At 39.8% G+C, this 12739-nt stretch overlaps 1 protein-coding gene across 3 annotated transcripts in view; it reads right to left on the bottom strand.

Moving 5' to 3' along the window:
- Positions 1 to 6: 6 nt before the first annotated feature.
- Positions 7 to 12739, bottom strand: part of tigara (TP53 induced glycolysis regulatory phosphatase a) — a 14374-nt gene continuing 1641 nt past the window's right edge. The window contains exons 1-6 of one of the 3 annotated variants that reach the window (XM_079683617.1): positions 6436 to 7762; positions 5466 to 5503; positions 5269 to 5390; positions 5006 to 5083; positions 4815 to 4925; positions 7 to 1700 (exon numbers count right to left, since the gene is read on the bottom strand). In XM_079683617.1, coding sequence (XP_079539743.1) covers positions 1311 to 1700; positions 4815 to 4925; positions 5006 to 5083; positions 5269 to 5390; positions 5466 to 5503; positions 6436 to 6509 — 813 coding nt within the window. In that variant the 5' untranslated portion in view covers positions 6510 to 7762 and the 3' untranslated portion in view covers positions 7 to 1310. Of the gene's footprint in view, positions 1701 to 4814; positions 4926 to 5005; positions 5084 to 5268; positions 5391 to 5465; positions 5544 to 6435 lie in introns of those variants that run through there. The other 2 variants (XR_013808537.1, XR_013808538.1) reach the window with 2 other exon arrangements.

Raw genomic sequence — 12739 nt, 5'->3', positions numbered from 1 at the left:
ATACAAATGTAATGACAAATTTTAGTCTAAGAGCATTATTTGATATAATAAAGTATTTTCAATGATGTAATCACGGCAGTAAGAGCCATTGCATACGTACATTGTTTTGCATACAATCCAGTTCAGTAGTCGATAAATGATTTCAGAGAGGGATGACCAGTAGAGTGAACATACATGCTACAGTAAAACAAATATGGCATGTATGCAGTCTTATACATTTGCCCCTTGCTGACCAAAGTGTTAGTTCCCAACAGAGTCACTCATTTCCAAAAAGTCAACATGGCAGCAGTTCTGCTCCGTGCTCCTACGTAGGTTCTGTGAGCTTCCGGAGAGTAAATATAGCAACATGGACTCATTAGAGCAGAAGCTGCCTATTTTTACAGTAATGAACAGCCAGACAGGAACATAGTGCTCAAAGCATGACTCAGGATTAAATGCATTTTGTTGTATGCTGCTGTATATATCTGGCAACATTTGTTCATTTAATATTTAATCCATATCTTGTTGATTTTAAACTAGATTTCTGAATAATTATTCGAGCATTCTAAATTATATTTAGATTTTTTGAGATTTTAAGAATAGGGATTGTCCCGATTCGATCTAAAAGAATCGTATTGAAGCTGATCAAGGCGTTATTTGTCTGATTAGTATTGGCTTTAAAGATTTCAAACTATTAAACTCCCCCACTCCAGGCTGGGTTTCATACTATGTGTCCCAAGATACTTCTTTCACCGGCGTCCATTTTTATATTGATAATGCTACATTTTAAACAAGTTGACGTTAGCAGCAGGTTAAACAAGTAAGGTTCCATGAATTACATTATGAAGAGTTCATGTTCTTTTCAGTTATATTTTTGCTATGAGAAACAAATACATTTGTTAAAAGGATTCATTTTTTCAGCAACTTAAAATGGATATCTTTTCAACTTCCTAACTAAATAAATATGCAAAACGTTGAAGTACAGAACATGGGATTTATTGTTTTGATTTCCTTCATCCTTGTATTGAATTTGGTATTGCGTTTCATGGAATTTCACTGGTATTGGTATGACTCCTTAATATCTGATGTTGTGATTAACAACAAAAACAGAAGTCGAATAACTTGAATGGAGGAAAACATTATCGATTAAGACATCCTTCAAAATAAACTGCACCTAAATACTTGACCTACATCTTTTTCTTTGATATTTAACTTGTCAAAACATGCTTTTATTGAACAACTACGAATCAATTCTGAGGTTTGTGTTTCTCCACATTGTGTGTCTCACTTTCCTCTTACCCTCATATTCCTTTCTGTAACACCTCCAGCTCCTACTGCTGCACATGGTCCCCTCGGTGGACGAACACACAGTGGATCCCTGACAGTTTGAACGTGTGTTCCTCCTTTCTCACGGTGATTATGAACCGACACAGACCTGTGTTCGGACTCAATGAGAACACATGTTCTTTGCTAGAACCCGGAGGCACGGAGCATTGTAGCTCGTCCACAAAGAAGCGCAGGGCCACACACATGAGGGCCCCGTGTGTGACCACCAGAGCGTGGACCGGGACCCCCCTCACCCCGTCGTCTGCCGTCCCCTCCACAGGACTTGTTTCTGCTGGAACAGGTGGACTCGTTTCCTCCACCCCTCTGTCCTGCCAGTGTTCGGCCCCAATTTTCTGGAGCATTTTCTCCACAAACTCTTTGACCCGCTCCTTCACCTGGACAGAGCAAACATCTGTTACAGCATGCTTCTGTTAAATGTCCTTCTACACAAACAGCACACAAGGGAAATCTGTCTATGCGTTACACTAAATACACTTTCAATTTATGTTAGAAAAACAAACAAACAATAATTATAACAAAGAGAAGCAAAATTAAATAAAAACTTTCAAGGTGTAAAAAGAATTAATTCTCAAATAGTTTCCGTCATGTTCAAAAGGGGCAAGAAGCTTAAAAACATTTCTGGTCCTACAATCATTTAGCGTATATTGTTCATGAAAATAAAAGTGTAGGTCATCGTCATCAGCAACCGTGATATTTGATTTATTGTTTTAAACAAAGCATTTCTTTGTACAAAACAACCAAAAACAAATAACTTTTACATCGACAAGAAATAGCAAGCATCACTTCTCAGGTCCTGCTCATAACCATTCAGGATTTGGTTTCTAAATAATTGTTTTAGTTTAGATAAAGTTGCACAGTATTTCAGCCCATCATAACAGTTAAAGATTAAAGATTTTATATTAAATTACAACCTTTCCAGTCCAAAATTACACATCCACTTCAGTTTCATCCTGATGCAACAACCCGTAACGTGTTTAGTAAAGCTGGGAGGAGGCCTGAAGGAGACAGTGATTGGGCGCTAGCTGCTTACGTCAGATCTATCTTTGTTTATCTGCATTATCATCATGATGTGCTGCTCACCTACTGGGCTGGGCCAGAGTTAAAGATCTAAAAGATGAAGCCTGACGAGAATGTTTTTAAATAGAACATCCATCACTCCTTACGCCCCCTCACGCCCACATGTCGTGACTTTTTAATCAGGCGCTGTGACGAACACTCTGCAGTTGTTTGACGGAGGAAGAGCTTGTACTTTGATACTAAGTGGCAACATATATACACTCATGTGGATGCAAAGGGGCTCTGAGAGGGCATGATACCTCCATGCAGAGGTTTGGTTTAACCATAGACTGTATGGGTTTAACTAAGGAGATGAGTGTTTGCTGCCACCTGGTGGTAGTGTGTGTACATTGAATCAGATTGGATTCGTATAAGCAGTTTAAAGGGACCTAAAGGTCGCATTCACACCTAATAGTCCGCTTCTCTGGTGCGCACCAGACGACAGTTTGTTACATTGTTTAATTTTTCAGAAGGTTCGGTTTGCGTTCACACAGGCAAAATTCAAACGGACTATGTCATGTGCTCGGAAATGCTATTCAACAATTGGTCAGACATTAAGGGGGTAAAAACGCAAATCCGGGCAATTTCTACCGGAGCCTCCACCATGGAGCATCGGCAGGTTATTTTCATGCTGTTCTTAATCTGGAGAGCATATAATCAGCAACGGCGCATATAACACATATAATGAGAGACGTTCTGCAGTAAGGAGGGGGTTTCACCGACGGCAGGTGGCTCTGACTTGTATGTATAGTTTTTAGTTTGATAGTTGTTTTTACTTTACACGACACTGTTCAACACTTCATTCTGCTTCACTCTTTCGCTAACGATTTTGAAGACACCCGCGTTCTTGTGACACGTAAATACCACGCTTCCTTTGTTTTGGTGCGGACTGCGTTCACACCAGCGATGAACCGCTCCAGAGTTCACTAGCTAGACCCTCCAGAAAAACGCGGGCAAAAATCCTTGATTATGCGATTAAACATGCCGGGTTTTTATGTGATTTTATGCGGTGAAATTGCGGGAAGTTGCGAAATATGCGGAAAGTTGCGTAAAAGAATTGATTTTTTTTAAATATTGGGCTGTCTTATTTATTCTCTCTCACACAAAGCCTACCACTAACGTTAAACCCCTTTCCTATTCAATTAAACGCATTCAATGTTTATTTATTGTAAAAGCAATTGGGCTATTTTAATCACACTCTCTCTCTCACACACACACACACACACACACACACACACACACACACACACACACACACACACACACACACACACACACACACACACACACACACACACACACACACACACACACACACACACACACACACACACACACACACACACTTCTCCGCCTCATTCTGTTTTCATTTACTCGTTCGTTATCTGACCAGCTTCAATCTTGTAGGCTACTCACTTCGTTTCTTGTAGCCCTCGAAAGCGTTTTGGAGGTTGATGCCCCGGTGAACGTGAGTTGTTTGGCTTTCTTGTCCGCAGCAGCAGAAAGCATTTTCGAATGTTTGAATGAATCAAAGTGGGTCGTCACCGTCGATTTTCTCTAAGACTTATGCTCCAACAAACAGCCATCAACGCATCTAAGCGTATTATGGGATGTCATCAAATGCAGCTTTTCAGCATAAAGCATTCCCACTATCAATTTCTTCAGAAATTGCATTCTTTAGTCTTATTTCATATTTCATAGTTTATATTCTATAATTCATTACATTATATTTCCATGTAAATTACTCCTCTATTTTATTGCTATTTAACTCTATTTTATTACAGTGTCCTTAAAGATTTTTTGTTTTGTATTAGATAACTGAGATATGTCTTTTTTTGTAGTATAGCACAGATGTAATGCCATTACATTAAACAAATACTAAAGTGTTATAAACATTGGGGGAAAAGCCGGCTTCATGTGCATATTGAACACATTATTTCAACCTCTCCTATGCTCTGTGTAACAGCCTGCAGTTCAGTCAAAGTTTCACTGAAGTTTTGTCAGATGACTCACAGCCGGGATTCATGGCTCAACAGTGGCACTGATGAAAGCAGGATTTCATATTTTTCTACAAGATCTTGTTGTAAATGAGACATGTAAAACTATAAAAAATGTCAGATTCGATTCGTTTTTTTCTGATTGAAGTGTTGGTCACGCATTGGACTGATGGACAATCTGAATGATGAATGCTACTATGTTTTGATTTCTTGTTGTTTAACAACATAAGGGTATTAAAGGTTTATGTCAGGATGTATCTAAGAAAATAATTTCAAGCACAGAGTTTTTGGTACCCTGTTATGTCGTTTGAGCCACAACAGTGAACATTAAAGTAGTGAAAGAGAGAGAGACACATTATATAAGTAGTTAAGAAAGTCAGAGCGAGTCATACATAACATCTTTATGAATAATACAATAACAGAAAGCAGCCTCACCTGCTCCTGAGTCTCCCCCTCTGGAGGGGTGAAGTCTAGGAAGGTCTGCCCGGCTGCCTTGGCCATCTCTCTCAGGTCCTGCACCCGCCCCCCCTCCGCTGTCCCAAAGCTCTGTAAATAAGTTATTGACTGGATGACTAAAGTTTCTTCATAAAAATTATACATATCTTCAACAAATAATTGCCACTCACTTTCTCTTTAAGTAAAGGGTCCCACACAGCCTGCAGACCAAGACAACTGGTGTTGTGTTTCATAATTGTTTCAGCAGTCTGGAAGAAACAACACACACCACCATCATCATTATTATAAAAAAGAGAAAAATGTGGTCTAATACTGTAAAATAGAGTGTAGAGCACTTTTTGCATCTAATCCTACAGTAAATTGAATATATTCTACATTGTTTGATTCATTTAACTCTACCATCATTGCTTGCTGGAAAAAGGAAAGCATGTACCTGGCGGGCCCGCAACATGTCACTGACGAACACGTTGCTGAACAGGACGTGTTTCAGGTAGCAGCCTGCGGCCTCGGCCTGCTGCAGCCCGCTCTCTGACAGGGGGGCGTCGATGAGCTGACCTGCACGGGATAAAACGGAAAGATTAAATAAAGACACAGAGAAAAACAAGATAGTGCAGGCATCTTCACTCGTACCTTGTAGCAAGCCTTCTTTGTTGTACTGTGTCTCTCCACTGCAGGAAATAAATGATTCATCATGTCAGAGTGCACAAGCTAAAATAATAAAGAATTGTTAAAGAAGCTCGGGAAAGAGTGTCATAAATCTGTTTATGCCTTTTATGTCTCGCCTTTATTAGTGTTCTGCTCCTTCAGGCCCTTAAACCTATTATGTTAGATATGCTCCTGTCTGTGGCATTCTCTCCTAGACATCAATCATTTACGAAATATATGTGATTTTATTTATTAGTCCTTTAGTCCATAAAAAAATCATAACAAATGTAAATCCTTTCACAATTTCCAGCAGCAATTAAAGATGTATATCTATTGTGTTATAACAATGAAAACACATAGATCGAGGGAAAAATAAAGAAAATAATGTTTTAATAATATTCCATGCCACATACATTGCTACTCCAAAGCAAAGCAAGAAGCCATTCATACAGCTACTAATTGTAATATTCGACGTATTATCAGAGGTTAAAAACACATTTCTGAACAATCAAGTTTTGATTGTAATTTTACCAGAAAATGGTAACACTCTGCCCTCTCGTGGTCACTACGAGGTACTGCAGGCAGAGAGACAGCCTACTGTAGCTGCTCGGTTTGCTGCTGCTACACTCTCTTATTACAATTAATGGCGTGTCTGTATTCAAAACATAACAACTTAACATAACAACGTATGCTATGAGACACCTGCTATGTTTAGCACAGTCTAGCTGCAGACACATGCAGAACGCATATAAATGTATCATTACTAAAACATAAAATAATTATGTTTATTATTATTAATTATTATTATTATTAACTAGTTTTAAAAAATAAAAACTAGTTAATAAGTCCACGGAGAGACAGCAGACAGAAGAGAACTATAAATAGGAGCGATAGACCCGCAGCATTGCTCTGAGCCTCTGTGCTAAACACAGGTACGAATGTCAACTGCACTTACTGTCGAACAAGAGTTAGTCCAAATGTTAGCGCCTTCATGCTCTGCTGCAAGTTAACGACGGAAGAATATCGCATTGACTTTTGGTTTCAAAGGTGTCCTGAAGACGACTACAGTAGCCTACACTTCTCGCAAATGGAGAGAGCGTGAACTTGAAACCTTTCGGGAGCTATGGGAAGCCAACAGGGTCATTTACGTTTTACTTTTCTTATCCTGCTTTGGGTACAATAATCTTACAATTTAACAATATACACACCTTTTCAAATATCCAAAACTTTTCAAGACTTTTAAGTCTTTTAGCTTAACATAAAGTACTAGTTTTTTTACATGATTTTCCCCACATACTATTGTACTATGACTATTGTCACATTTATCGATGTCACAATTACTTTTCTGATGATATTTTTGACGTACTAAGCTAGAATCTTTTTTTCAATATACATTACTGGGATTTCTTTAATGACATTGTTGAACTTTATGTATTTTTTTAGTATAAGATGTGTACTATTTAATTATATTTTCGACGTACTGTGCCATACTGTTACTTTTTTCATGACATTATCGACATGACTTTTTCCATGTATTTTCATGATATTTTTGCAATGCTATACTATGACTTTCTTCTTGTTTTATTTATGTACTATACTAAGACAGTCTTCATGATAATTTCGACATACTGTTTTATAACTTTTTTTTATATTTTTACACATACAATACTATGATTTTTTTCCATATGTTCTACATACTACACTAAGACTTATTTCCACAATATATTCGACATATATACTTCGTGTTTTTTGACATACTTTGACTTGCTTCAAAATGTTTGGCATACTGTACTATGACTTTTTCTTAAATACTTTTATCCTTTAAGAAACCTTTTCCACATACTAAACTAATACTTTTCTCTGGCACCAATATGACTTTTAATGATATTTACCCATCCTTTACTATATACACTTTACATTTTCCATGTTTTTTGACATACTATGATTTTTTTTCTAACTATACTATGACTTTTGTAATATAATGACATAAAATAAACAAAAATATTTTTTCAACATGCAATACCATTACCTTTTTCTTCATATTTCCAACATTGTGTTTTATGACTTTTTCCTCATTTACTTTCTATTTCTATAAATTTTTAGGACATACGATACTATGGCCTATTATTGTTGTTGTCATACTATACTATGACATTTTATAATATTTTTAACATACTTTATTATGATGATGATGATGATGATGACTGTGACTTATTCATGATATGGCTGACACTTTATCATGACAGTTTTTCAACATACTAAACTATGACTTTCTTTCATTTTGTTATATATATTATAGTATGGCATTTTTTCTGAATACTGTATAATGATTTCAAATTACTTTTATTCATATTTTTCCACCATACTATGCAATGACTTTTTCATAATACTTTTTTCACATTTGTTCACATCTGTCAACAAACCATACTATGACTTTCTTCATATTATCTTTTTAAACACTAAACGTTTTTATAGTCTACTGTTACGATGTGAGGTGCAGGTGAAAGAACGATACGTGGAGAGAGGGTTTTCTTGCAAAAAATAAACAGGCGTTTTATTCTTAGCCTTCATCATTATTCCCCAGAAACACAAACTGCATGTCTGGTGCTGCATTCACCAGCAAGGAACAAACCCCAAAAGCCCCTTCCCCTCTCTTCCCAACCACATTTATAGGAGAATGCCCGCCTTCCCACTCCAACCTGGCCAATCAGGTCATGGTTCTGAAAGCGGAGTGAAGGGTTAAATACAAAATTAAACACTGTTGTCTACATTTAATAAAACCCTAAAGGCTTAAGTAAATTCATTATGGCATCAACATACATATTATACCTTCAAAAACAACAAGGTCTGCTTAAAACAGATAGTTTTTAACCTAATTGACACTCATAAAATCACACATTTCCTGACCAATCGCGTCCAAGACTCCGCCTACTCATACGCCACATATAAGGAGTACTTTGGAGGCGTGCTCCCCCTTTGAGCACTGGGACAAGATGGCCTCCAGGTCTGAACAAAGGAAATGGTGATTACTTGGTGCTTGTGTATTTTACAGACTGACAAATTAATTTAGATGCATTTTATTAGTTTGTCTATGTAAACTGTTTTTATAACTTTAACTGAAATAAAGACAACTCTGAAAAAACATGTACTACCTTTCTTAACAAACAAATAGTTGAGACCAACATGTTAGTGAGGGAGTGTGTGCGCTTCCTCACATTTCACACCTCCTCCCCCTCTGGCTTGCACAGGTCAGGCAAACGAGAAAGATAGTCAGCTATAAGATTGTTCTTACCGGGACAATACTGTATGGTGAACTGGTATGGCTGGAGGGCTATGCACCAACGTAGAATCCTTGCATTCTGATGCTGCTTAGATTGCATCCACTTCAAAGGTCTGTGGTCTGTCTGCAACACAAACTCTCTTCCAAGAAGGTAATACTTCAATGAATCTCTAGCCCACTTTATAGCCAGTCCCTCTTTTTCCACCGTAGAGTACTTTTTTCCCCGGTCAAACAGTTTCTTACTCAAGAACACTATAGGCTTCTCTTCGCCAGGCTCTCCTTGGGCTAGCACTGCTCCTAGTCCAACACCATAGGCATCAACTTGCACAAGAAATTGTTTTGTGAAGTCCGGGCTCTGCAACACAGGAGCTTGACAGATCTGCCTCTTTAATGCCTGGAAGGCATTTTCACACTCATCATTCCACACAACTTTAGTGGGAGATTTTTTTGTTAGATCAGTAAGTGGGGCAGCTAATGTAGCAAAGTGGGGAACAAACCTTCTGTACCACCCCACCAGGCCTAAAAAGGACCTCACTTGCTTCTTTGTCTGGGGTCTGGGTATTACCTGTATGGCCTTTACCTTCTCCACTTGTGGTCGTATTTGCCCACGTCCAACCAGGTATCCAAGGTTTTTCACCTCCTCTTGAGCCCAGGAACACTTGTTGGCATTCAGGGTTAGCCCGGCTTCCTGTATCTTGCCCAACACAGCTTTAAGATGCTGCAGATGTTCTTCCCAGGATTCTCTTTAGATTACCACATCATCTAGGTAGGCTGCTGCAAACCTGGTGCAATCATTAAGAACAATGTCCATTAATCTTTGAAAGGTTGCAGGCGCTCCATGAACACCAAAGGGTAGTACAGTGTAATGAAACAAACCCATTCCTGGAATCTGAAAAGCTGTATACTCTTTGCAGGCTGGCTCAAGAGACACTTGCCAGTAACCTTTACAGAGGTCTAAAGCTGTGATGTACTTAGCTTTCCCCAACTTCTCTAGTGAATCGTCAATACGCGGCATAGGGTATGAATCAAAACAGGAAATGCTGTTCAGCTTCCTCATGTCCGAGCAGAATCGAGGTTCAGTGGTGTTTTTCTTAGGAACAAGCACTATAGGATTTGACCACTCACTTCTAGATGGTTCAATGACTCCCATGTCCAACATCAACTCCACCTCCTTCCTCAGTGGTTCCATCATTCTTTCAGCCATTCTGTAAGGCCTCAGGCGAACAGGTTTAGGGTCCTTCAGTATAATGTTATGCTTTATCACATTAGTGCGTCCAGGTTTTTCTGAGAACAATGCTGGGAAAGATTGTTTAAGCTCACCCAGTTGATGCCCCTGATCCAAACTCAGATGCTCCGGAGGAGCCTGGGGTTTAAACTTCTCTCTGTGCGGCACCATGTCAGCCTCCTCTGTTTCCAATGCATCCTCTTCTTCCAGCTGGACATCTTGGATCATCAGAACATGTTCTCCACCTGCCTTCTGGTTTTTCCTGTCATGATATTCTTTTAAAAGGTTTACATGCAGCAACTGTTTGCACTTTCTTTTATCAGGACAGAGAATTCCATAGGTCACAGGGCCTGCCTTTCGGGTTACTGTATAAGGGCCTTGCCACTTGGCTAGTAACTTACTTGGCCCTGTAGGGAGCAGTATCAAGACTTTCTGGCCAGCTTTCAGCTCTCTTTCACGAGCACGTTTGTCGTACCACACCTTCTGCTTATGTTGAGCTTCATGCATGTGTTCTTTGACCGTTTCTCTGTAACTGTCCAGTTTGTCTCTCATCTGCAGAATGTAAGAGATGATGCTGTTGGTTGTAGTTGCCACTGCCTCACCAGCCACCCAGTTCTCCTTCAGCACATCCAAAGGGCCTCTGACCTGTCTGCCATATAACAACTCAAAAGGGGAGAAACCAGTTGAAGCCTGTGGCACTTCTCTGTATGCAAACAAAAGGAACGGCAACCATTTATCCCAATCTTTGCCAGTATCATCAATACATTTTCTCAACATTTGTTTCAGTGTACCATTAAAACGTTCTACCAGACCATCAGTTTCAGGGTGGTATGGAGTCGTTCTGATCCCTTTAACCCCAAGTTGCGAGTACAGTGACTTCATCAGATGGGACATAAAGTTTGTACCTTGATCTGTTAAGATCTCTTTAGGGATGCCAACTCTAGAGAATAGCTCTACTAAATACCGCACTATATGTTTGACCTGAATGGAACGCAATGGATAGACATCTGGATATCTGGTGGCGTAGTCACAAATAACCAGGGCAAACCTGTGACCCTTGCTACTTTTTGGCAGAGGACCAATTATATCCATGGCTATTCTTTCATAAGGTACACTCATTATTGGTAATGGTTGTAGAGGGGCTCTGTTTGAAAGTTTGGTAGGAGCTACAACCTGACACTCATGGCACGTTTTACAGTAATCAATTACCTCTTTGTATAATCCCGGCCAATAGAAACGCTGAGCAATGCGGTCATACGTTTTTGCCTGCCCCAGATGCCCAGCCCATGGCACAGTATGACCCACCTGCAGGATTACTTGGCGAAACTCTTTAGGAATGACTAGCCTAGGTTTCTCTATGTCTGCCAAATACAAAAGGTTGTCTTTTATGATGAAGGGATCCCCAATTAGATCTTCCTCCCCATCTACTTTACATGCTTTTGAAAATAGAGGTTTTAGAGAGGGGTCATGCTCCTGACTCTCTCTGAAGTTATCTGGGATTTGCCATTGAGGCTCTATGGGGGGAGTTACAGGGAGAGTAAGCTCAGGGCATTTAGCCTTATCGTGATTTCTGTTTTTCTCTTGACGGCGCTGTCGCCTTGTTTTCTTAAGCTTATCACCCCCTTCACACAAACTATCTGAATCTGGTAAAGGTTCTAACCCCTTAGTCATAGAGCGCGTAGCTACATAGGAGTATGCTAGTGAGTTTTGCTGTACCAAGCAGTAGCGTGGCGTGGGGAAAAAATAAGGGGAAGCCAATAATACGTCTTTTCTTTTGGGGTGGGGGGGGGGGTGTGGTGGTCAATGTAATAACGTAACCAGATGAGTGATTACAGCGCCCGGTATCATTTTACACACATTTGTATCATACAGATGCAGGACTTACACACGCCTGTTATCTGACCGACAGGTCCGCACGCACTCTCCAGCCGAAACTCTAATAAGCATTCATTCACAAACTAAATCAGGAGACCTTTAACGTTTTACGTCCGGTTCGCTTCTTTGTTCCTCGCTGTACACAGCTCCAGTTTGGGCATTGGCCTGTCATCAGATTGTATTAGTTGTTGCTGCTGCAGCAGAACTTTAATCCAATTATTTTTGATTAAATAATCCAAATCTCCACCCTCCATAATTGCACTTGCTTCAGTTGCTTGCTACTTTCTAACGGCGGTGAAAGTGGTGCAGTGACGCTCATGATTGGATTGTGAGGCAAGGGAAGCCAGCCGCCTCTGGCTTCCCTTGGCATGGCCCTGACCAATCACAGGTTGGCAGGGGCATGACGTGAGCCTCATCTGATTGGTCAATCCCTCCATTTTTTTTCACCAAGGGAAGCAAATTTCGGCTGGCCTCCTCTCGCAACAGAGAGTGCAATCTACTGTTTCACCATAACATCTAGAGGGGCGCTGTTTCACTCTTTGTAAAATACTCAATGAGAATCAGGAGACCTGAGACGGGCCGGTGTCGGTACCAGATGTGTTCGGGGTACCATATGTGTTCGGGGTCCGTCTCTTACCAGTGACGTCACGACGTCACGACGTAATGACGTCACGCATTGTGATTGGCTGTATGGTAATTTACCCACGCTGTCTAGAGTATAGAGGTTTTTTTTAATCATTACATTACATTGTATTTAGCTGACGCTTAAGTGCATTCGACCAACAAGATAAAAACTTGAAGAAATACAATAAAACTTGAAGAAAAACAAAGACGAATGAGGAGAAGAACAAGAGAAATCGAAGGTAAGAAGTATAAAAC

The sequence above is a fragment of the Notothenia rossii genome, assembly GCF_949606895.1.
Source record: "Notothenia rossii genome assembly, chromosome: 5".
Classification (NCBI taxonomy): domain Eukaryota; kingdom Metazoa; phylum Chordata; class Actinopteri; order Perciformes; family Nototheniidae; genus Notothenia; species Notothenia rossii.
The sequence above is the reverse complement of the archived record's forward strand: the minus strand, read 5'-3'. Positions and strand labels throughout refer to the sequence as shown.